Source organism: Giraffa tippelskirchi, chromosome 3 (genome assembly GCF_054371585.1).
Source record: "Giraffa tippelskirchi isolate mGirTip1 chromosome 3, T2T-mGirTip1v1.2.pri, whole genome shotgun sequence".
Taxonomy (NCBI): Eukaryota; Metazoa; Chordata; class Mammalia; order Artiodactyla; family Giraffidae; genus Giraffa; species Giraffa tippelskirchi.
The window spans coordinates 168,150,883-168,176,554 of record NC_137277.1 but is presented as its reverse complement, the minus strand read 5'-3'; the positions used below and the strand labels follow the sequence as shown (position 1 = coordinate 168,176,554).

The 25,672-nt window shown below is 40.5% G+C and overlaps 1 protein-coding gene and 1 long non-coding RNA gene across 4 annotated transcripts in view; one reads left to right on the top strand and one right to left on the bottom strand.

Annotated features, from left to right (window-relative positions):
* FARSB (phenylalanyl-tRNA synthetase subunit beta) overlaps positions 1 to 25,672 on the top strand; it is a 70,077-nt gene that overhangs the window by 38,279 nt on the left and 6,126 nt on the right. For 2 of the 3 annotated variants that reach the window (XM_081579457.1, XM_081579456.1), the window contains one exon: positions 11,641 to 11,796. In XM_081579457.1, coding sequence (XP_081435583.1) covers positions 11,641 to 11,796 — 156 coding nt within the window. Of the gene's footprint in view, positions 1 to 11,640; positions 11,994 to 21,981; positions 24,491 to 25,672 lie in introns of those variants that run through there. The other variant, XR_014079360.1, reaches the window with a different exon arrangement.
* On the bottom strand, positions 10,941 to 16,002 carry LOC145541856 (uncharacterized). The gene is made up of 2 exons (XR_014079361.1): positions 15,404 to 16,002; positions 10,941 to 12,866 (listed from the first exon to the last, which is right to left on the bottom strand). It is a non-coding gene; the product is annotated as an uncharacterized LOC145541856 (long non-coding RNA).

The window sequence follows — 25,672 nt, the reverse complement described above, 5'->3', positions numbered from 1 at the left end:
AGTCTCATTCAGACTTCTCCATGTCTTCAACTTAATGTAAGTTTGACTTGACTGTTTGGAGCTGCATATATGATATCTCTTGGTGAGCAGTGCCCTCAGAGAACTAAATCACTGGCAGTGTTTGTTTTGAGTCCCTGGATTTAGCCGTTGAAGTCCCAGCAGTATCCGGTCTACTGCAGACTCTGCAAAGCGCACGGTGGGTTCCTCTGAATCAGTTCACAAAAGAAGAGGCCTTTTCCTCAGTTTCTCATGAAGAGGACAATATGGCGTCATTCTAAGTACCAGAAAGTAGTCAAGAACCACCGACTGTAAACCAGCCTGTGTTAGGAAATAGATAGTACAGAGGTACAACCACCTTGACTGTCTGTGGCGGACTGTCCACCGCAAACCTTCCAGCCAAAGGCTGGATTCCATCTGCTTCCCAGTATGTAGCCTGTCTTCAATTAACTGCGTCACCGTGCATTTGTATTGTGCTTTTTGCTTTTCAAGAAAAAAAGTTTTAAGGTACTTTTTGATTGTTAAAACATCTCTTTGAGGCAAATGGGACAAAATATTGTCCCCATTTAATATGCTGGAAAGTTAAGACAGAAGATTGGTAATTTGTTCAGAGTCGCTTAAAATGAGGAACTTAGGGCTAGGGCCAGGATTTTGGTCTCAGCACTATATTAAATATAGTGGTCATATCCTTAGAGAATATAAGTTCATTTTCATATCAGTCCCTGTAGAATGTTCCTTGGGTGATAAATCTGCTGTAACAGAAAAGCCATCTTCAGTGCCAGCTGCAAATAGTTTTGAGGGTTCTTATTGCCTCTAACCATCCCTTGGTACAGATAACTGAGAATTTGTTATTATCCCAATGTCAATTTTTTCTGTTAACTTTGACTTGTTATCTGTCACACTAGTTCTTTGAGTTTTATGTTGTTTTCATCCTTGATGATCATTCATATTTCTAAATATAGGGTTAGGTTAATTACTCGAGATTTCCTCAAAAGTTCTGTAATACTATTTCACCACCAGGCCTCTTCCCTGGTAGCAGAGGCTCCCTGCAGGGCTCCCCTGCTCTCAGGCAGGCAACTTGGAGCCTGGAGGGTGTGAGTGAGAAGCGAGCTGCAGTCCCCACAGTTGCCATGGGAAGACTTTGCCGTAGGCGTAGAGCATTTCACTCTATTGCAGTGCTGGGTAGGGGTGCCTTTGCTGGGTTTCTTTCTCTCTGTGTTTCTTGGGAAGGCCCCAAGGCCCATGTGTGGAGGTTGAAAGAGAGCTGTTCTTAAGTATGAGTGCCATAGGCCATCATTGAACAAATCACCCTGGTGATGATTCAAAAACCCCATCCGTATATGTACTTTTTAACTTGAGGATTTGTATTTCTGCTGCACTTTTGTTTCTTCAGAAAGAGTAGTTCTTCTCTCTGCAGCAGATCTCTTTTATAACTGTTTAGTTGTGATCATTCTGCTCTGTTTTCCATATCAGTCCATTTTTTAACTGATATGACTTTGGCCTGCTGTCTTGCACCGTATGGTTCATTCTTTTTCCTTAGAATTTTCTGTCATATCAATGGCATCTGAGGAGTAAGAAGAGGTAAATGTGCTCAGTAAGTCTACCACGTTGAAAACATAGCTTTGCTTTAATTTATGGGGACTGTGTTTCCTATTTCCGTACGCCTGGATTCTGTTTCATAGCAGAAGAAGCTTTTCTGGTGGATCATTCTCATTGTGGACCTGTGGCCTCCCTGCCTGTCGTCTGCTGTGCAGAGAGGACTCTGTAGGAGAGGCAGCCTGGCTCTGCAGGTCCACGAGCAACTCTGCAGCTAGAGTGCCTGCATTTGAGCCCTGCTTCTGCCATTTGTTGTTGTTCTATCGCTAAGTCGTATCCGCTCCCTGTAACCCCATGGACTGCAGCACACCAGGCTTCCCTGTCCTTCACTATTTCCCGGAGCTTACTCAAACTCGTGCCCATTGAGTCAGTGGTGCCATCCAACCAGTCTCATTCTCTGTCACCTCTTACCAGCTGCTAAACTTTAGACAATTTAATTTCTCAGTGCCTCAGTTTCCTTATCTGTACAGCGAGAACAGCAGTAGCACTTTTTTCATGAGGTTTGTTGTAAAAGTTAAATGTATTTTAGAAAGTTGCAGCCACGTAATAAGCACTGTTTAGTGTTTGCTCTGTCAGGGTATTAGCAGTCCCTAAGGCCAGATACCTAGCATCTTGAGGTCTCTGGAAATTTTGAGAATGAATTAAAAATTGGCGGGTCATTAAAGGGTTAATACCACCTTGCTAAGACAGGCGGGACTCATTTTTATCCTAACTTTTGACTTAATTGGTTTTTCTTCTGTTGTGCACTATTTTTTTTTTTTAAGGAAAAGAAAACTCATACTGTGGGAATTTACTTAAAATAAGAAGGTTGTGTTTTGAGCAGTTTATCACCCACTTCTTTTCAGTGAATTAGGCATATGTTTTTACTGTCTCTCAAACCAGGAATCTTCTCTCTTTTGGATTTACATTAGCCATTTCCTCCTAAATAATGAAACAATTTTGAAGAAAAAAATCTAGATCATCAAAGGTAGAATGATAGAGCAGTCTTCCAGCTAACTATGAAAATGTCCCATATTTTCACTGGTGAGGGCAGTACTCAAACTGTTGGTTGAAAAAGGGTGAAGGTGTGTGGGAAGAGTGGTCAAGACATTCTCATTCGCTGTACTGCTAAAAGATATTTTGTAAGTTCCTTTTCTTTGCCAGGGACCTGCTTGGAATGAAAGGTTGCAGCCTTGAGACAGACCAGTGAACAGTTTTTACAGGTGGTGCTGCAAGTGAGTGTGTAAGACACCCTGATCGCACCGAGAAGGGAGTGACAACTGCTGCTAATTGGTTTTGTGACATTAGGGAAAACCCAACACTCTCAGCATCCCTTCAGTTTTGTGTAGCCAAGCATATCTTCCAAGATGGAAATGGAAAGGGAATCTTTACTGGATTCAGTATGACTCCCACAAATTCTGTCTGACCTGCGTTCCTGTAAGAGTGGATGAAAGTCCCTCAGCCCCTATTTGACCTCATCAGACAGTTTCATATGCCATTGTGGACTTTCTCACTGGCCATGACATGAGGCTGGCAGCCTGCCCAGTGAGAGACTTGGGCACCCTCCTCAAGTGTGAGGGTTTCCACTCTGAGTCAGACACACTCCTGATCTGAAGTTGCTGCAACATTTAAAAAAAAAGGTTAGTCCTGACTTGAGGGACTAAGCTGATTTATCCTTTTTATTGGGCAGAGTGATGTGTGTCTCTGAAAAGAGAAGTTAAATGCAGACTCTGCTGTGGGGTAAATTTTCAGCTTTATTGTAACAACGAAGTCCAATAGAGACTGAACTGAAGCCATCAGATTAGACTGCCGTGTGACTAACTGGTCTCTTTCAGTTGTTACATTTGTCTTTTCAGTGTGGAGGAGAAACTGCAGACAAAATAGTAAAAGATTACTTCAGAGGAGCAGTTGTGGAGTGGGATTGCTAACCTTTGTGCCCACAAATGCAAATATATTTTGCCAAGTCCCACACTCTGGATTTTTATTAAGTGCAGATTGAATTCTGCCTGTCACAGTTTATTCCACAGTGGTCCTTGAAGCTGCCAGGATGCCTCGAAGCTCACAATAATGGCAGGAGAACAAGCATCATAGGGTGGAGCCTAGGTTTAAAAGGAATGATAAAAGGAAGACTTAGTTTGACTTTGTAGAGCAAGCATATAGGGTGATTTACATTTAGCACGGTATGGACTTCCCTGGTGGTCCAGTGGCTAATGGGGGCCTGGGTTTGATCCCTAGTCAGGGAACTAGATCCCATGTGCTGCAACTAAAGAGTTCACGTGCTGCACCTAAGACCTGGCACAGCCAAATCAATAAATACATTAAAATATTTTTTTAAAGGAAACGTTTATATTTAAATAAATACATTTAGCATAATGCAGTCATCCCGTTGTCCGTTGACATATATTGGTGATAATCATATTGTGCCTTAGTTTAAAGAATTTGTGCTGTGTGCTTAGTCACTCAGTCCTGCCTAAATCTTTGTGACCCCATGGACTGTAGCCTGCCAGGCTCCTCTGTCCATGGGGATTTTCCAGGCAGGAATACTAGAGTGGATAGTCTTGCCCTCCTCCAGGGGATCTTCCCAACCCAGGTATTGAACCCAGGTCTCCCGTACTGCAGACAGATTCTTTACTGTCTGAGCCACTAGGGAAGAATTTGGGGTGCTAATATTTATTCTAGTAGGAGAAATGGGTTAAAGGCCCTTGACCTGCGGAAGAGTCCGGGTACCTCACTGGCCTCAGCAAGGACACTTGCTCCAAACCTTTACTTCTTGCTTAGACCATTCCTATATCTGCAGAGCATTGCTTCAGTCGTGGTAGGGCTGCATTTCTTCTGCCCTGCCAAATTGCTGTTTAAATAGTTCCTAAACCTTCTCATTCTCCCTGCAGCTTTTCTAAACCAGAGAATGCTCTACTTCTTAACCTGCTTAGTTTGGATGTGGAAATCCAGAAATTTTTTTTTTAAACTTTGGAAGGTAATTTTTTTTTTTTCCATCTTTAATATATTTAAGATTCTTGTCTTCTTGTCTGTTCTGCCCCCTGCACCACCATGGCTCCTGGAACATAGCTGATTCACTGTTCTTCTATGATTTGGTTTGTTCCTTCTGTTTGCTGTTGGTTTGCACCTTTCATGTGTCTGTTCTATATTATAACCTACTAAAATAAAGGGGCCCAATCTTTGTAGTTTTTTGTATAATTCTTTCCTTGATAAAAAGCTCAATGAAAGCATTTTCATTATGAGCTTGTAAAATACTTCAGCTCTGAGAAATTGTCCATTAATTCTGCAGCCATTAAATATTAGGAGATTATCTAGCATCCACATGTGGAATGTGGCTCTCTGAAGAGAGCTTATGTCATCAGTCTGGATTAATTTAATTTTACTACTTTATATTTTTGGCATGTAGAGTTTCCAAATAATAATTCAAAAAGTATGGGTGTAGGGAACATTGACCTTAACAATATTTGAAGTAGCATCATTCACATATGTGATGGCATCTTAACTGTGTAAATAACATCATTTTTAATATAGAAAGTTATTTTAGTACATTTGGCTCAACATAGTTAAGATCTCCTAATGTGACTATAATGTGCCCTGTCATGCGTTGAATATTGTATTTTTTTAGTAGATAAAAAATCCATTCCAGGTTCATGTTAACGAAATAAAAGGATGTAACTTTTTCCTTCATGCATTGAGAAGGTCATGGTTTTTTCCTCACATTTGTTTCTTGGCCTTCAGCATTATTTGAAAAAGATAAGTCTCTACTTCAGTGCTGTAATATAGAAGTGCTTTAAGGAAAATTGTTCTTAAGTTTTATTATGTTTGTTTTTAAAATTGAAAATGTATTTGTAATATCTTTAAGGACTTTCCCAAATACATATTTTTAAGAGTTAATTCTATTTTCACATTAAAAAAAAAAAAACACGTATCCACCTTTTCCCAAATCCTACTCCTTTAATTAGTTGCCAGACATTCTATGCATATTTAACTGTGTGTTTTACATTTCTGTATGTAGCCACAGATCCAGGTACTTTTTAGTGTTCGTACAAATAGAATTATGCTTTTTTGTCTTGTTCTGTACTGTCTATGAATGCATTCTGTCTACCTCATTGCTTGTTGTTGTGTGTGTGTGTGTGTATGTTTTCTTTATTTTTTGGCTTCAGCATGTGGGGTCTTATTTCCCCGACCAGAGATTGAACTCGGGCCCGCCTGCATTGGAAGGTGGAGTCTTAACCCCTGGACCAACAGGGAAGTCCCCCCACCTCATTCTTTTTAATGGATGCCTAGCATTCCATTGTGTGGATATACTGTAATTTATTTACTCAGACTATTATGATGACTTTAGATTGTTACCAGGTTTTTGCTAAAATACATCTATTGTAACGAGCATCCTAGTACCCTTATACAAATATGTATTTTTTGAAGTTGGTCAGTCCATGCTAAGTCACTTCAGTCGTGTCCGACTCTGTGCGACCCCATAGACAGCAGCCCACAAGGCTCCATCGTCCCCGGGATTCTCCAGGCAAGAATACTGGAGTGGGTTGCCATTTCCTTCTCCAGTGCATGAAAGGGAAAAGTGAAAGTGAAGTCGCTCAGTCGTGTCCGACTCTTAGCGACCCCATGGACTGTAGCCTACCAGGCTCCTCCACCCATGGGATTCTCCAGGCAAGAGTACTGGAGTGGGGTGCCATTGCCTTCTCCGGGTCAGTCCATAGGTGTGCGCATTAAATGTTTGCTACCTTGTTAAATTCTCTACTAAAAAGGATTTTTTTTTAACACAAATATGCAGTCCTATTAAAAGTGCGTAAAAGTTCCTGTTCTCCCACATTAGATCTAATTTTTAACGGTGTATGTCTTCACGAGAATCTGTAGCTTCTGTGAATCATTAGGCCTACTCTGAATTTCTTCTGAAGGTAAGTAAAATTTGCAATATAAGCTATCATCTCATGGGTACCACCAATATTAAAGAAATTTGTTGGATGGAGTAAACTAAAGATCAAGATGATTTGTCTTATGTTCTGAGCTTGGCTAGACAGTTATTCTCAAGCTCAGTATTGGCCTCCAGCTGTCCTGGGAGCTTTGTTGGTTTCCCAGTAGGCTTTCTCCTAGCATCTTCATTTGGGCTTCTCTGTGAATGTGGGAAGAGAAATGGAAAGATTGACCTGAAGACTCTGTCCTTTTCCATTCTGTGCCATTTATGATAACATAACCCAACACCCCTAATTTGTTTTTGATCATTCGTCTTTTGGTGAAAGAGCATCTACACTAAGCAGAAGCCTGTTCTAAAAATTTGAATTGTATGCAATACTCATTTACTAAGGGACTTTGTGTATCACTTTTTCCCTTTTTTTCTTCCTTTATAAAATCATTTGGCATGTTCTTGCAGCTTACAGAGTTGTAGTCAGCTACCCCTCCTCTTGGTGGTTTAGATCAGCCTCTCCGGGCAGTACTTTGAAGTCTGTGAAAGACACTGGTAATTTAGGCTGACATACTTGGCAGGCCCATTTAAAAAGCAGAATTGTTTGATTGCATGACACAAGAGGTCTGTTAACTGAGTTATAAAGAACTGAGGCATTTCCAACAAACCCTAGTTTTGGCATGAAATTTAAATAGTTCTTATTTTGTGGCATGCAGTCAGTGAACTTCCTGTGATGTAATATGGTCCCTCAGTGCAAAATCCTAGGAAGTGGAAATTTTACTAAACCTAGCAGTTTCTCCAAGAAGCATTTCTGGATGGAAGTGAGTATGTGGTTACTTTCTCCTTCAATTCAATCCAGCTAATTCAGAGGAAGTATTTTAGCAGGATGTGATGAAGCCGGTCTAGAGGGACTGGTAGCATTTGGAAGAGATGTGCAAAAACAGCCCATCAGTGGTGGGGGCTTCGAGAGGGCGCCTTGTCAGTGCATTTAATCTAGTTGTTATGGTGGGTTTAGTATAAAGCCCTGAAATCAATGGCCTTTCCTAAAAATACTGCAACATTGAATTTAAAAATAAATAGCTTATTACTGTATATGTGTGTGCTGTAAACATCCTGAAACCTTTCTTGAGTGGAGTATAATTTTTTTTTTTGAAGTCCTATCTTTTTATCCTAATTTCATTCTTCTCATCATCAAAATCAATTTTTTAAAAATAATTCTAAGTCTTTAAACCAGATGTTGTTCCTCTTATCAGAAAGGCGAGTTTTGCATAACGTGGGGATCAGGACAGAAGTATTCCAAGGCAAAGGTTACCAAAATAGAGCTTCCAGTCTGTGTTACTAAACTCTCTGAATGGTGGCATTACTGTGGGGCTCCTCTCTCACAGCAAGAATGGGGCTGCAACGTAGTTTGAATATGTATCTGTGTGTTAAAGTGGAAGCACGTGACACCAACAAATGGGTACCACATGGCAGAGATACCCAGGAGCAAGTCCGTAATATGAAAGGGATAAATTAGTTCTGTTTCATTGCATTTTTTTCTCTTCAAGGGGAAGTGGGGGGGTGGGGAGAGAGGGATGGAGAAGAGGAGAGGGGAGAGGAGTGTGTGTGTTTGTGTGTCTGTGTTCCTACAGAGCAGTCAGTTCCCTCATTTTAATTAATACATGTGTTTGATTAGTGAGGTTTGATGCCTTCCTGAGTATAATATTAACCTTTATTCTGACACCTTCGATTATAGCTTTTAGATAGCAAATATCTTTATCTGTGCACGTGGAAGTGATAGAGAATGATGCTGGCACAGTACTGACTCTCCAGCATCAGCTGGCTCTTGGGCAGATTTAGAATGTGGCCACTGTCTGGTCCTGGCCTTGTTTAATTCTAGATATGCTTTGCTTTCTTCCCAGGCTTTATTCATTTATTCAGAAAATAATCATTGAGCATTTAGTCTGTGCAGGCCCTGTGCTGGCTCTGACCTCTACCCTCTCTGGATGCCTAGAGTAGAGTGCTTTGGACATAGTGGGTGCTAAGAAATGTTACATGGCAGGAACAGTTATTTCTCTATGTATGTTCAGTCCAAAGTTTAACTTAGAATATAATTTCCATGAGTTACAACACTGATGATGGCTAGAAACTTTAGTTAACTCACTTTCAAAAATAATCTATTTCAGTTGCTTAACTAAAAGTCTTAAACATGAAAACTTTTGAAAATGAAAGCATCTGTTTAACATATCAAAAACATTTCAAGAATGCACATCTTTGACTATACTAAGTATATTCATACAAAAGTTTGCCCTTATACTTTCTTTATCTTCATCTAAATCCTTTAGAGATTTAGAGATTTCTGCTGTATAGTGAGGAGGGTATGGGTTTTGAGTTAGGCAGTCCTGGTCCAGTCCTGGTTTTGTAACTTATTAGCTTTGTAATTAATTACAGTTAGCTCCAGGCAGTTAGCTTGACTTTGGGCAAAACCTTTCTGAGCTTTCGTTTCTCCATCTTAGTTTCCCTGTCCATTTTATGGTACAATAAAAACCTAGCTAACACGATTATCTTGAGAATTAAGATGACAGATAGGCTGATAGCTGCTAAGTCCTGGCACATAGTAGATAATTCGTTCATGTTAGTTTTCCTTTCCTTTTACCCCATTTATGGACTCATTTTTATATTACTTCAGTAGTAAAACACAATGTATTAAAATATTCATTTGTTTACTTGGAATCCTGGAAGGCAAAAGACATTGTATATTTTGTGTGAATTATGGCTATGAGAATCTGTGGAAGAACTTTTGCTCAATACATGCTAATGTGAAGCAACTTTTTATTTTCAGTTTATTCCCCCAGATAGACATTAATTTGTTCTTTTTCTAATTTGAAAGGTAAAATGAAGCCAACGTTCATTGTTTGTGTAGAGCAGCAGTCTCCTCCAGAATTTATTAAAGGGCCACAAGTATGTTTAGCTGTTAGAAAGTTAAATGATCTCCAGTGAATTTGAGTCTGTCTTTGTATGCTATGCATTTCTGTATTAATAAATTAGTTTTAAATTTTTATGATCATCACTACAGATACAAAAGTTCTGTCATGCCCCTAGACCCACAAGCTGTCCCACTGTAGTCACATTTTCCCCCCACATCTAACCCTAGTGACTACTGTCTCGTTCTCTGTAGCCTTGAGTGCATGCATGCTAAGTCACTTCACTCGTGTCCAACTCTTTGCGACCCTATGGATTGTAGCCCGCCAGGCTCCTCTGTCCATGGGATTCTCCAGGCATCAGTACTGGAGTGGGTTGCCATGCCCTCATCTAGGGGATCTTCCTGACCCAGGGGTCGAACCCACATCTCTTAAATCTTCTGCATTGGCAGGCAGGTTCTTTACCGCTCGTGCCACCTGGGAAGTCCTCTCTATTGCCTTAGTTTTCCCTTTTCCGGAATGTCACATAAATGGACTTACATTGTCCACTTACATTGCTGTATAAAACTGGCTTCTTTTCATTCAGCTTAGTACACTTGAGATACCTCTAAGTTATCAAGACTACCTTATTGCTGACTAGTATTCCATTGTATGGGTGAACCAGTTTGTTATCTAGTCATTTGCATTTTTGCAATTCTTTTAAAAAATATTACATCTGTGGGACTTCTTTTGTGGCCTAGTGGCTAAGACTCCACATTCCAGTGCAGGGGACCCAGGTTCAATTCATCCCTGTTTAGTGAACTAGATCTCACATGCTACAACTAAGACCTGGCAAAACCAAATAAATAACTTTTAAAAAATATCACATTTCATAAGTTTGTTGATTTTCAAAGTAGAAAAAATATACTAATCAAGGAAGATTGGAAAATAGATAAACTGAAATTAATCCTACCCAAACATTACCTCTGTTAACATTCAGGTACATTTCTTTACATACTTTTTCCTGTGAGTGGAATTTTTTGGCTTGTGGTTGTATTCATGTAGTTATATCCTTCATAAATTGCTGTTTTTTCACACTTTAATTGTGATGTGTATATATGTCATATATAGTTAAAAAGGATTATAAAGCAGATGCTGGTTTAACCATCCAAGTTAAGAAATGGAATGTTGCCAGTGTCCTAAGCTGCTCGTAAGACCCATCTCTATCGTATCACCTTCCCTTTACCTGGAACAGTCACTGTCCTGACTTTGATGACAGTCACTTCCCTGGTAGCTCAGTCGTAAAGAATCTGCCTGCAGCACAAGAGACCCGGGTTCGATCCCTGGGTCGGGAAGATCCCCTGGAGAAGGAAATGGCAACTCACTCCAGTATCCTTGCCTGGAAAATCCCATGAACAGAGGAGTCTGGTGGGCTGCAGTCCATGGGATCACAAAGAGGGAGGACTGAGCAACTAACACTTTCACTCCCTTCTTTGTTTCATAGTTTTCCAACGTGCGTATACTCTTTAGACAGTGTGATTTAGTTTTGCTTCTTTTTGAACTTCATGGCCTCCTTTTTGTGTTTCATTTACTATTATAAGTATTTGCTCTGGCTCTACTATAATGAATCTTCATAAAGATGCTTTTTGGAGAAGGAAATGGCAACCCACTCCAGTATTCTTGTCTGGAAAATCCCGTGGACAGAGGAGCTTGGCGGGCTGCAGTCCATGGGGTCACAAAGAGTTAGACACAACTGAGTGACTAGCCTAACACTTTCACTTTCAAAGATGCCTTTTAGCTGCATAGTATTCTGATGAGTGATTGTGTTGTAACTCTATGTAGCCATTTCCTAACTTGGGTTGTTTCTAATTTTCACTATTGGAATTAATGCTTTATGTAGAAGTAATAGCTTTCTGTGTGAATCCTTTTTTTGTATTTAAGATTATTTCTTTTGTATAGTTTTCTGTCTAAAAGAGTATGAAATTTTAAGGCTCTGAAAAATGTTGCTAAATCCTTTACCAGTTCATACCACAGTGAAGTCGATTGTTCCTGGGCCAGCCTCGAGGGTTTTCCATACCTCCCCTGAGTAAAAACACTTCAGGGAACTTGATGGTTGAAAAACCATCTTGTCTTTCTGAGGTTAATTGGTTCTCCGTATGTTTACTAATCGGTGTCCTTTTTTGTTGATTTTGCCCGAGTTTATGTTGGGGTAAATCAGCTTCTTGGGTCACAATCAGCATATACTTGTGACCATTTCTTTTTTTATTTTTTCAGATGTAGGTGCAAGAAACTATAGGCATCTCTGTGCTGTTTATTACAACAAGAATCCTGGGTTTGAGATAATCCATGGGCTTCTGGATAGAATCATGCAGCTGCTTGACGTGCCTCCTGGTGAAAAGAAGGGAGGATATGCGATCAAAGCATCAGAAGGTAAGACAGATCCATTGAGTCTAGAGTCAGCGATGCCATAACGAGGAGCCCACCCCTATTTGTGATAAAACTGTTTGGCTTAATGGGGGGGAGGGGACGACAGGGAAGTAGGAGACAGAGCTTCGTATCAATTCAGTCCAGGTCAGTCGTTCAGTTGTGTCTCACTCTTGGCAACCCCATGGACCGCAACATGCCAGGCTTCCTTGTTCATCACCAAACCCATGTCCCTTGAGTCGGTGATGCCATCCAACCATCTCATCCTCTGTTGTCTCCTTCTCCTCTTGCCTTCAGTCTTTCCCAGCATCAGGGTCTTTGCTAATGAGTCAGTTCTTCGCATCAGGTGGCCAAAGTATTGGAGCTTCAGCATCAGTCCTTCCAATGAATATTCAGGACTGATTTCCTTTAGGATTCAATGGTTGGATTTCCTTGCAGTCCTAGGAACTCTTAGGAGTCTTCTCCAACTCCACAGTTCAAAGGCATCAATGCTTCTGTGCTCAGCTTTCTTTATGGTCCAGTTCTCACATTTATACATGACAATTGGAAAAACCATAGCTTTGACTAGACAGACCTTTGTTGGCAAAGGAATGTCTCTGCCTTTTAATATGCTGTCTAGGTTGGTCATAGCTTTTCTTCTAAGGAGCAAGTGTCTTATTTTCATGGCTTCAACTGCCATCTGCAGTGATTTTGGAGCCCAAGAAAATAAGTCTGTCACTGCTTCCATTGTTTCCCCATCTACTTGCCATGAAGTGACAGGACCAGATGCCATGATCTTGGTTTTTTGAATGTTGAGTTTTAAGCCAACTTTTTCACTCTCCTCTTTCACTTTCATCAAGAGGCTCTTCAGTTCCTCAAATCAATTAATTGTCCATATTTTCTAGAAAAGTCTTTTTTCCCTCCAGCATTTTGAGAAAATGCTTTTCAGAGCTCTTCCAGTACTACACAGTATACTTTTGTTCCAGCCGGTAACCTGTAGTTACTGGCACCGTCAAGCCATGGCCAACCCACAGTCCTAACTGGAAACTGAGAGAACCTCAACTCATGACTTATGCTCACAGCCACCTGTGTGAAGCCTTTAAAGCAAATGGAGAAAAGAGAAAGAGAGTTGAAGTTAGGCTAACTAAATGGTATACAGACTCCTAACATGCTAGTTTCTTGTCTGAGGAATTCTGAAATTTTTGCTTTTCATATCCCTGTATCTTGAATCAGTATATTTTGTTAGACAAGAGATCCAGAAAAACTTGAAAGAAACATTTTACCACTTTACCTCCACTGTTTACCTGACAATTTTATAACTCTGTTTGGCATTTTAAATTTCTGGTGGAAAATTCACTTTTTCTTGAAGTGGTATTTAGCAGTACTTGTAGTGGTCTGAGATTTGAGGGGACATATTTTTGTTTTCCCCTTAGATTTATTTTTGTTAGTCCTCAAAGATAGTTTTTTTACTGCTGTTTATTTATTTATTTTTAATTTGGAAACTTATTTGAAAATGTGGTAGCCCTAAATATGTGAGCCTTTTTAAGTTGAAGATTTGTGGAGTTACATAAATTTTTTTAACAAAATTGAAAGATTACATATCGCAGAGAGTTACGGCTTTCTGCCACACCTCTCATTAACAGTCATCCAGTGAAGATATGTATTACGCTTACAGAATTTTAAAGTGTTGGAACTGGGTCTTGGAGTTCATCAGGTCCAGTTTCTTAGTTGGACAAGTGCAGGAGCCAAGGACAGGCAGGTTAAGTGAGTTGGGCTGGGTCACACGTGTAGAACCCAGGGCTCCTGCCTCCCAGTGTTCTGTCCACAGGGCCAGGTTGCCTACCTTCATAGTGGCTTTCCGTACTTATTCACCAATTGATGATTCTAGAACTCTGCTTTAAGGTCTGGTCATCCATATTAACAGCAACCTGAGAGCTGATGTGACACATTTGTTTTTAAACCTTCTATACAGTCTCTTCTCAGAAATTTTATATTTCATATAGAGATCAGCTGGATAAAAATCTGTTCTCTGAAACATTGTGCCGTTACATGAGATTAATTTTTTTTCTTGCTTGAAAGGTTGCAAAGATCTGACATGGAAAATAGGATCTGTTGTGGCTATGACACTTTTATATGTAACATTTATACTAATGACGTTTCTATAAGCCATAAACCAATGTCTTAATAATGACTCCTGCCTCAGTCAGTTCCTTAGAGGTAGTTCTCAGAAGAATCTGAGCTCCCAGTCGTGAGACAGGCTACATGAAGACCAAGTAAGTAGGATACAGGTCCTGCTGTCAAGGTACCTACAGGGGGAAGACCGTTGCACACCAGTTCTCACACCTTGCTGCTAAGGCCAGTGCCTTGACGTTTCTAGAGAGGGATTCGGTGTAGCTTTTTTCAGAGTATTTGGGAAAACACTAGTGAGTTTCTGGACGGTCACATGAGCCTTTGAACGAATAGGTGAGAGACGGGAAGCAAGGCAGGCCACTGGAGTAAAGCCAGAAATGATGGGAAACAAGGCCTAGTGCCGTTCTATTTGACTATAGGATACGGAAGAAGCTTGGGACCACAGTGTCCTGAGTGCTAGGATAAGGGATTTCAGCTAATTAGCTGAAAAATATTGAAGCAGCTGTACTTCCCCTCCCTGCCCTTAAGTGAGTGATATGATTAGGTCTGTACTTTGAAGGGATTAATCTGACAGCAATATTTAAGTTAGATGGCATAGAGAGTAGAGGGGAAGAGAATGGTGGAAAGGTGTTATAGTGTGTTGTAAAGCAGTGAAAATAGGACTTGAACTTGAATGTTGGCCAAGGCTATACCGAGGAGAAGACTGATTTAAGAAGCTTTATGAAGGTAGATGCTACAGCATTCGGAAAAGTTCCACTGGGAACCTTTTGTGCCACTCAGAACCTTTATGATACAGCTTATATATGTTAATCTTTTTTAAGTTCTATTTTTAATATTCTAAACCTGTGAAATTATAATTTTAATCCTTATATCTTTTAGCACCAAGACAATATAATACTTAATTTTTTTTAACATATAGATGTCTGTTTTGGTTTGGAGAGGGTGTGTGTGTGTGTTAGAAGTTGCATTCATAAACTGTAACCACTTATAATGTGGTTGTAGATCTCCATGTTCAGTTTTTTAGCTGATTTGTTATTGCTATGTGATTTTGTATGAAGACAGAGGCCATATGTGTTTTCCTTTTGAATTTACTTTGGCTCTCAGAATATTATAATGTTTTATTGCATTTTGATTATCTGAGGACAAGCATGATTACCTTTTTTTGTTTTTTTAATCTTTTTTTCTGATTGCCCTTTTTTTTTTTTTTTTACGGTTAAAGAAACCAACCTAAAGAAGTAAGTCAGCAGTAAAGTTGGTATAAGTTCTTCATCTAAAATTTCATATATATTTATCTCCTGAGTAAATTTCTACACAGAAGTTTGGTTGCTGAGGCATGTTTAGCTATATCGTTTCCTCAGCTTTGTTATTAATTGCATATAGTTTTTCTGCTTCAAGAAAAGGTCTTCTGAGTATCAAAATGTCAAGTAGAAACAGATGAAGAGCTACCGTTTCCTGCCATTCTTGATCACTGCGCTGTCTTCTGTTACTCTGGCATATGGTTTACCTTTTAATAATTAAAAGTCCCTGGTGGCCCTGCCATTGTAATTGAGCAAAGTCTGGTCACCAGAGAGCCATGCTGATGTCAGTTCATTGGCAGGTGTACCCAGTCTCTCTCTGTCCATTCTAGCAAGCACCACTGACTGCCTTTCATGCCACTTTGTTTGGTGGCAGAGTTCCCTTTGGGAAACTTGGCCCGGTCCATTGTGAGAGAAATCTGGAGACTCATTTCACTGATCATCACATTGATCCCAGGGAGTTTCGGTGACATTGCATGTAATCTTGCTTGATGCAGGCAGCAGACCTCTGCCTCCCCAGAGTCTCTGAGAAGCACTCCTGAGGCCTGTGACTGCAGCCACAGTTAGAAGCCATAAGTGCTTAGTCTCACATAGTTTTTATTTGCTGAGTGCCATGGCAATTAAGAACTCAAAAGGAGCTAGGATGTCAAACTGCCAGTAAAATAAAGGCAACCATTGAGTGGAAAAAAAGAAAGCAAAGCTTCAACCTTTTGAATCCTCCTGCCAATGCAAGAGATGTGGGTTCGATCCCTGGGTCGGGAAGATCCCCTGTAGAAGGAAATGGCAACCCACTTCCATATTCTTGGCTGGAAAAATCTGATGGACAGAGGAGCCTGGTGGGCTACAGTCCATGGGGTCACAAAGAGTCAGACACGACTGAGTGACTGAACAATAGAGCATTGTGAGTGCTTCAGACATCTCATAGTGTTTCATTGGCATCAGATCAGGTCATTACAGCATATGTATATGCTTTTTTTTTCAGACTTCTTCCTCTCTGTTTTTGTGGTTTGTTGCAAACTAAATTATGTATGTTAAAATGCATTTATCCTTTTCAAAAACCACTTCTGGGCAAGGAAAATTCCCAGCATTTTTGTGTTTACAACAGTTATGTGGTTCCTGGGCAAATTATGGTGAAAATCACTTCTTATAGAAGATAGTGGGCTTTGTATGTGATTGACTGCATTGACTCGAGTTTGTGTGTGTATTTTTTCCCCTTTAATTTGTTACTATTTCAGTTTTGTTTATTCATAAATCTACGGAAAACCTCAGTTTAACCTGAGACAAGATGGAAAAACAGAAGTTTTAGTACTTTTAGTTTTGACAATTCTAATTTTCATGCTGCTCAGAATCCATTTTGTGAAATGAAAAATAACCTTGCAAGTAATAGGCACATTTAATCCTGCACCATATGTACTTATAGAGCGTATTTAGATACCTTCTGTTAATGTCACCTAACGATCCTTGACTTGACCTGTAGGTCATGACCTTTTCCCTCTTTCAGGACACCTGGGAAAGATTGCAGATGCTAAAAAATATGGGTAAAATTGTGACGTCTCCCCCATCTTCACACTGGTTTTTAGTGTAACATGAGCTTGGAAATACACGAGAATCGTATATATCGAACAGTTTGTTGGAGTAAAAGTGTTCCGTTTATAGTCCCAGTTTATACAAGACGTCTAGACTGGAAGAAGGAGTGATCTTTATGGAATCTCCAAATTTTTAGTTACCGTCAGCAAAGACTGTTAAGGCACCAAGTTTAAAAGAAAAAAGGTTTGGAAGTTTATAAGCTTCTGACCTTGTTACTCTGTGTAAAAAAATGTCCTTCATCCTCTGATTCTCTACTTTTTGGCATCCTCTGATTCTGTACATTTTTGGTGTTGGAGGCAGGCTTTCAAATACTGCAGTTTTTGTTATCTTCTTTGTGGCCTTTCTTAAGAGCAGTATTAAATGCATCAGCAGGGATCACTCCACATCCAAGCAGCAGGTTGACATGGGGCCAAGGTGCTCATAAAAGCCTCAGCTATGAGCTCGGTTCATGTAGTCCTGTGTTTCCTTTGTCTGTTTTTACTTTTTACTTTTTTATTTATTTATAGAAAGTGTTCTTTTTGGCTGCACTGGGTTTTCATTGCTGTGAGAGCTTTTCTCAAGTTGTGGCAAGCAGGGGCCACTCTCTAGTTGCAGTGTGCTCATTGTGATGGCTTCTCTTATTTTGGTCAGAGGTTCTACAGTGCAGGCTCAGGAGTTGCTGTACATGGGCTTGGTTGCTCCAAGGCACGTGGGATCCTTCTGGACCAGGGATCAAACCGCATGTCCCTTGCATTGGCAGGCAGATTCTTAGCCACTGCACCATGAGGGAGGTTGTGTTCTTGAGCGTGCATGTTTGTTTCCTTGCCTCACTCGCTCTTATACGTATGAGGCAAAGTTCTCTCCACGCATGCTCAACACCCCGCGCTGTTGGTGAGCCGTGGTACCCAGTTGACAACTCAGCGCTCAGTGCTGGGTGGGCGCTGCCCACCATGTCCCACTTGAATGACTTGGTCGGCTCCTTTTCCCATCTGGTAGACCTTATTGAAACACAGTGTGTCTCAAGTTCTTTTTATTATCTCTTCCTTAAGAAACTTTTTAGACTTTTTTCCTGATTGCCGTAAAATGTTAATTTATAACAGTTTTTACCAGAGTATAACATTAAAAGCTATGCAGCAGATACAAAGTTAAATGTTAGTAGTTTTTTCATGCAGGCTGCTAGGCTTGAAGGATCTCAGTTCCCCAACCAGGGATTGAACCTGGGTCACAGCAGTAAAAGCCTGGAGTCCTAACTACTAGGTCACTAGAATTTTCTAATTTAACTCTTGACTTAAAAGTACTTACTTATTCTTTGCATCAGGTGGCCAAAGTATTGCAGCTTCAGCAGCAGTCCTTCTAATGAATATTCAGGGTTGATTTCCTTTAGGATTGACTGGTTTGATCTCCTTGCTGTCCAAGGGACTCTCAAAAGTCTTCTCTAGCACCATAGTTCAAAAGCATCAGTTAATCCAGCAGTCAGCCTTCTTTATGGTCCAACTCTCACATCCGTACATGCTGCTGCTGCTGCTAAGTCGCTTCAGTCGTGTCCGACTGTGCGACCCCATAGACGGCAGCCCACCAGGCTCTGCCGTCCCTGGGATTCTCCAGGCAAGAATACTGGAGTGGGTTGCCATTTCCTTCTCCAGTTCATGAAAGGGAAAAGTGAAAGTGAAGTCGCTCAGTCGTGTCTGACTCTTAGCGACCCCATGAACTGTAGCCTACCAGGCTCCTCCGTCCATGGGATTTTCCAGGCAAGAGTACTGGAGTGGGGTGCCATTGCCTTCTCCTGAGTACATGATTAATGGAAAAACCATAGCTTTGACTAGATGGATCTTTGTCAGCAAAGAGATGTCTCTGCTTTTTAATATACTGTCTGGATTTGTCATAGCTTTTCTTCCAAGGAGCAATGTCTTTTAATCCATTACTTATTCTCATGCTCATGTTGTCCTCACTTTGGCCAGTAGGAATCCCTTCAAGCTGGCTTCTGTGTGTGTCCTTTTAACATGTTCCTATTATTCTTTATTATTATTAGCACTCTCTTGCTTTGGGCATAAGAGGATATTCCAGGCTTATCTTGAACTTTCCATTGTCCCATTTCTCCATCCTGGTTCCTTTTAGTGGGGAGTGGTGTCTGAAAGCCAAGATTTAGGCTTCTAGGTGCACACAGACATACCTGTATCTACTAATTTACTCCTATATCTATGTGTTTTGAAAACCGTAAGCCCATATTAATATCTCCATTCCAGTTCAACACCTTAGGGTTCATTACAGTTTTCTCCCTTTCAGTATTTGTACCTTACTTCTCCAACAGTGAAAGACCCGGTTCCCATGATTTGTAATTTACTCACTTACTTGCTCATTGCCCCTGTTTGTAACTGAACCCTGTCTTATACCCTGAGTGTCTTCCTGGCTCATCACTCACTCTCAGACTCTAGCTGCCCCCTCTCATCTGTGGGTGCCCTCCCTGCCCGCTGTAGCTCTGACACCCAGTGCCCACCCCGAGTGTGGGGATCTCTGCCTTCCTTGGCCCCTTTAGGGCTAGATTATTCTGGAAACGGGGAGAGGACTTTCTAAGTCTTGAAAAACTTTTCTTGGCAGGGAGGCTGTTACTAAAGTGAAAGGGAGAAAGTAGTTATATATGGTGGTGCTTTTTTGGAAGTGGGTTATAATATAGGAGATGTATTTCTGGGCTCATCTTATATAGTTTCTGCCTCAGACCTGGAATCAGCTATATCGCCAAGTGGCCCTGGTTCCCTTTAGTGGGAAATCAAATTTAGATCACAATCTAGGTGCTAAGGTTGCTCATTGCTACTGAGTGAGTCTTTGTTTCTAGGACTTTTTAAAATGCAGAGCTGAGGAAAACCTTTTTGTAAAAAAAAAATTGCTTTTTAAAGAAAAGCATTGATTTCATATGGACAATTCCAATTTATATTTAGGATTAGAGGATTTTTACTTAAAATGTTGGGCTTTATCTTTATAAGGTTTGTTTTTTTTTTCCACATTGAAAATCTTGGTTCCTGATGAATTTATATTATTACTCTATCCATCTTTATTCAGAATAATATCAGTTATTATTACTAATAATATAATTGTTAGGAACGGTTTAAAGCTTTATCTTCAGTTCTTTTTGAACTTAGAACATATCCTACAATAAAGTACATTTTGACCATTATTTTCCCAGTATTTTTAACAGGCAGGGCTGTAGAAGCCTTAAACAATGCTTGCACTGGTATTTTGTAAATCTCATATTAATTCAGAGTCTGCTTCATTTAAAAATGAGAAATGCGTATTTTACTGTGGACTTTGGGGTGGTGCGGAAGCAGAACCTTAATCAGACATCTATTAATATCTGTCTTCTCTGGACTTTCTTTCATCTGTCACCACATTTCTCCAGTCCCCCTGTTAGGCTGCCTTTAGAGAGATAGCCTTCTATATATTACATCATTGCAGGAATCCCACAGGTTGACATTCATTTAAAGAATTCCTGATACTTTCCTATAAATGACAGGCAGACAGTCTAACTTCATTCAGGCAGGTCCCTGTTGTGGTTTTGATCTTGATGAATTAGTTTGCTTTACCTTAGTGTTCATTAGCTGTGGTCTAGTCTCCCCCTCTTGAGAAATAATTGTAATAGTCACTTGGGTGACTTGGACAACCTGTCCCCCTCCTAGAAACATCTCCAAGGACCGCCAGCCTTGGTGGGTCGTAGGTCAGGGTCAGGAATGTCATCGTTCTGCCGGGGGTTCTTCGAGGCCAGATAGGCCGCGTGTAAATTGGACAGTTTGTCTTCAGACCCCAGCCCTCCAGCACTTGCAGCCTTGGTGACCCTTCCTATGTCTTAGTGTTTCCTTCTCCCACTCCTTCTTACCCCTCCAGGACTCGCATTGTAAACATTCTGCCTTTTTTTTAAAAAAGAAAATTTCATTTCAAGAAAGGATCTGACTTGAGGTTCAGTTGATACATACCAGTGTGAACTTGCTTTAATTTTTAGCCCTTTCTCATTGTGAAAGGAGAAAATTTGGTCCCTTTATGGAAATGTCCGGTTATTAGCTTTAAAAAGGGTGGGGCAAATTTAGTGAAATAGAAAAACTCTCTCCACCTTCTGGAACTACACCTGTTTGACAGCCACACTTCCTTATGTTTAGGAACAGGGGAAAGGAGAAACGTGGGAAATAGCAACACAGCTCCAGTATATTAACAGATGTTGTTGTTTAGTTGCTAAGTCGTATCTGACTCTGTGCAACCTCATGGACTGTAGCCCGTCAGGCTCCTCTGTCCATGGGATTTCCCAGGCAAGAATATTGGAGTGGGTTGCCATTTCCTTCTCGAGGGAATCTTCCCAACCCAGGGATCGTCTCTTGCATTGGCAGGTGGATTCTTTACCACTGAGCCACCTAGGAGGCCCTATACTAGCAAATAGATAATGTGAAGTCACTTAGTCATGTCTGACTCTTTGCGACCCCACGGACTGTAGCCTTCCAGGCTCCTCCACCTATGGGATTTTCCAGGCAAAAATAGTGGAGTGGGTTGCCATTTCCTTCTCCAGGGGGTCTTCCCGACCCAGGGATTGAACCCAGGTCTTCCGCATTGCAGGCGGACGCTTTACTGTCTGAGCCACTAGGGAAGCATCAGCAAATAGATAGACATTAGTTATTTGCCTTTCTTTAAACAGTAAACTGTGACTGTAGTTACAGTATTTTTATTTTGAGTGATGTTGAAGCCAGCCATAAAGAGTAAACAGTTGAGCAAAAATAGCAGATAAAATGCCTTGCTCTGAATGTCTCTAGAACTTCCTATTTCCTGTTCTGTGAGACCAGTTTTGATGTGCCCAGTATTCATCAGTAGCTGTTAAATGTTTTATCAGTGCTGTTATCGCAGCCACTATACCTTGGTACTCTCCTTCCAGAAGACAAGGGTTTCTGCTCATTCTCTTAATTCCCAAAGGCTCTGAGCTTGTTTATGAATTGTATTCTCTGAACAAAGATTTTCACTTGGAATTATTTTCCTGGACTGCTTTGATGCCCTTTTTTTTTTTTTTTCCCAGTTCCACCAGTGGAACTGAAGAAAGGAAGTAATTGGTACTATACAAGGGACAATTTTTTCTAAAATCAGTGTTGTACAAAACAAGATCAGTTCAGTTCAGTTCAGTAGCTCAGTTGTATCCGACTTTGTGACTACATGGACTGCAGTACGCCAGGCTTCCCTGTCCATCACCAACTCCCAGAGCTTCCTCAAAGTTATGTCCATTGAGTCAGTGATGCCATCCAACCATCAGTCTAATCTTATATTTAGTTTGTGGTTTGTTGGTCCTACTAGTGCTAGAAGTCCATTGTTTGACACTTTGATATGTAATGAACTATACAATAATTAGCATTGCTTTACTTGTGTGGTACTACCTTTGGCAAAGGCAAGAAGCGAAGAAAGAGCAAAAAGTATTAATAACATATATGTTACAGGAGCCGTTTGTAATAATGAATAACTGGAAACACTGCCAGCATTAAATACTTGAAAAAACAATTTGGCAAATGACATATAAATATAATGGAATGTGATACACATGTAAATATAAACTAAGCTGAAAAAGCAGATGTTAAGATGATACAGACTCTTACTAAAATGCAAGAGAATACACTTTGTTGGGCCCTAGGGGGCATGATCGCCAGTGAGATATCAACTGTGATGAATTACAGTAACAGTAACTCCTGTGTGCTGGGGCAGGTTCTCCTGTAGTGTTAACCCATGTGATTTAGGACTTAATCCGTTTGTGCCAGTTTCTTCATCTGTAAAATGGGAATGATAGTATCTGTCTTATCTGTATAGGGGGAGGCAGACTAAGAACTTGGGAAAGCAGTTTGGATGGCTGATCACTCCCCAGAGTTTCCTCAGGGTAGATGTTAGATCTGCCCTTCAGAAAGTCGTCTTTGGCTAGAAGTCACAGACTCAAGACGGAACTGGGTTCTCAGCTCAACTGTTACCTGGCTGGCTGGTTTTCTTAACCTCTTTGGTATCCGTTTTCTCATATCTGAGATAGAGACATGGACAAAATCACCACCAGGGTCATTTCCAGTTTTAAGATTCTGCAAGAGTTTAAATGTGTCAGAAGCAGCCTCTGCCACAGGGTCTAACATAACAGAGCACTTTCTTCCCCTTTTTAGATGGTGTTACTGTGGTGCTTCTTTATCCACTCAGATTATTCCAGCCTTGTTTCAGGAATCTGAAACTTATTCTTTAAGGATGCCTGTCTTAGATGGGATTTTTTTTTTTTAATGTAGTGCCGTTTTCCTTGGAAAAGCTCTGGGTTTGTCCATATTATATTATGTGAATAATATTGCAGAGCATATGTGATTATGTAAGTTTTGTTTGTTTATTTAATTTTAAACCAGAAGAAGTTTGCACTCGTGAAATGGACAGCTTGACCAAAAGTTTGAAAACACTATTCATAGGCTTTCTGTGCCTCAGGCCACACACAGAAGTGCTCACTCTTGGGCCTCTACTATTGCCTGCCTCGGGCAGGTCCACTAATCTTGTGCTTTGCTTTTTCCATCTGTAACTTGCCTGTCCTTGGGGGCTTGGCCAGGGCTGCATTGGGACCAAGTCACTCCCTTTACTGGGGATGGAAGATGAGTTGAAAGTAGGGTACTTTGTTTTCACAATCTCATTATTCTCTTCTTTCTCTTCTAACACGCCCTACTTGTCAGCTGAAATTTAATTCTGAAACTACAGCACATCTATCCTAATGGCATGCTTGAAATTATGTTTATTCCATGTTGGCCAAAAGTCTCAATTGAAAAGTTAACTAATTGTGAAGTTATAGATACAATCTTACACAACATTTCCAGTCTTTCCTTAATTAGCCATACAATAGTCTCTTTATTGTTTTTATTATTTCACTATAACTGTGGAAAAAGTAATAAATTCTGCATATTTTGATGTCCTTTAAAGGGTTTTACCAGATGAATGTGTTGGAAAGACCCATTTTATTGACCCTGGAAAGCAGGATGATCTATACCTTTTATTTTTGAAGTTTGTATGTATCTGTCCTATGAACATTTAAGAAATGTGAAAATTTGGGGGGAAATGATTTAAGTGCAAGACAGATACAGGATGAGGGCGTCATTTTAGAATTGTTGTTCAGTCGCTCAGGTCATAAGTAAAAGACATGGGGGGTTTGCTACCGAGGATTCAGGGGCAGTTCGGGCACCCAGGCCAGGAGGACCTTCACAAGGACCAACATGGAGCTGTCTTTCCAGGTCAGCTGCCTGCATTGCCTGACTTCTCTGTGCGTCTGTCTGCTTTATTCCTCCCTCGTGAGCACTCAGCAGTAAGACTGTAACAGGGAGAGTGAAACCGACTCCATGTTGGATCTGTTTCTTTGACTTTGTTGTTGTTGTTCAGTTGCTCAGTCATGTCTTGACTCTTTGCAACCCCATGGACTGCAGTGCGCCAGGCTTCTCTGTCCTTCACAATCTGCTGGAGTTTGCTCAAACTCATGTCCATTGAGTGGGTGATGCCATCCAACCATCTCATCCTCTGTCACACCCTTCTCCAGCCCCCAGTCTTTCCTTGGTGTGTATGAGAGAAACATAGTTAAGATTAGACTTTAAAATAGAGCCTAAGAGTGGTGATCATTTTGCGATGTATAGGAATATTGAGTCACCATGCTGTGCACCTGGAACTAACATGGTGTTGTAGGTCAGTTACACTGTAATAAAAAAAAAAATAAGTAAATAAAATGACAGATATCAAAAGGTGACAGCCATGGAAATAAATTATAAATTTCCTTATACTAAGTAAAACTGGGAAATTTTGCAGTCATGATTCTAAATGTTTAGTCATAAGGCGATTGTGATGATCTATTAAAAAAATGGTTCCTTGTTGAAGACTTTTCTCCATTAGTTAGAAGCTAGGTAGTCTGGACTTTGCTGATTTCATTTTTAAGCATAAAGCCCGACAGGACCCAGTCCTTATTTGCAGGACAGATTTTGCCCTGCCCTGTTGATAGAATTGCACTCATCGCACATGTTAGCAAAGTAATGCTCAAAATTCTCCAAGCCAGGCTTCAACAGTACGTGAACCATGAACTTCCAGATGTTCAAGCTGGATTTAGAAAAGGCAGAGGACCCAGAGATCAAATTGCCAACATCCACTGGATCATCAAAAAAGCAAGAGAGTTCCAGAAAAACATTTGTTTCTGCTTTATTGACTATGCCAAAGCCTTTGACTGTGGATCACAATAAACTGTGGAAAATTCTGAAAGAGATGGGAAATCTGTTTGCAGGTCAGGAAGCAACAGTTAGAACTGGACATGGAACAACAAACTGGTTCCAAATCGGGAAAGAAGTATGTCAAGGCTGTATATTGTCACCCTGCTGACTTAACTTGTATCAGAATACATCATGTGAAATGCCGGGCTGGATGAAGCACAAGCTAGAATCAAGATAACTGGGAGAAACATCAATAACCTCAGATACGCAGATGACACCACCCTTATGGCAGAAAGCAAAGAAGAACTAAAGAGCCTCTTGATGAAAGTGAAAGAGGAGAGTGAAAAAATTGGCTTAAAACTCAACATTCAGACAACTAAGATCATGGCATCCAGTCCCTTCACTTCATGGCAAATAGATGGGGAAACAATGGAAACAGTGACAGACTTTATTTTTTGGGGCTCCAAAATCACTGCAGATGGTGACTGCAGCCATGAAATTAAAAGACACTTGCTCCTTGGTAGAAAAGCTATGACCAACCTAGACAGCATGTTAAAAAGCAGAGACATTACTTTGCCAACAAAGGTCCATCTAGTCAAAGCTATGGTTTTTCCAGTAGTCATGTATGGATGTTAGAGTTGGACTATGAAGAAAGCTGAGCGCCGAAGAATTGATGCTTTTGAACTGTGGTGTTGGAGAAGACTCTTGAGA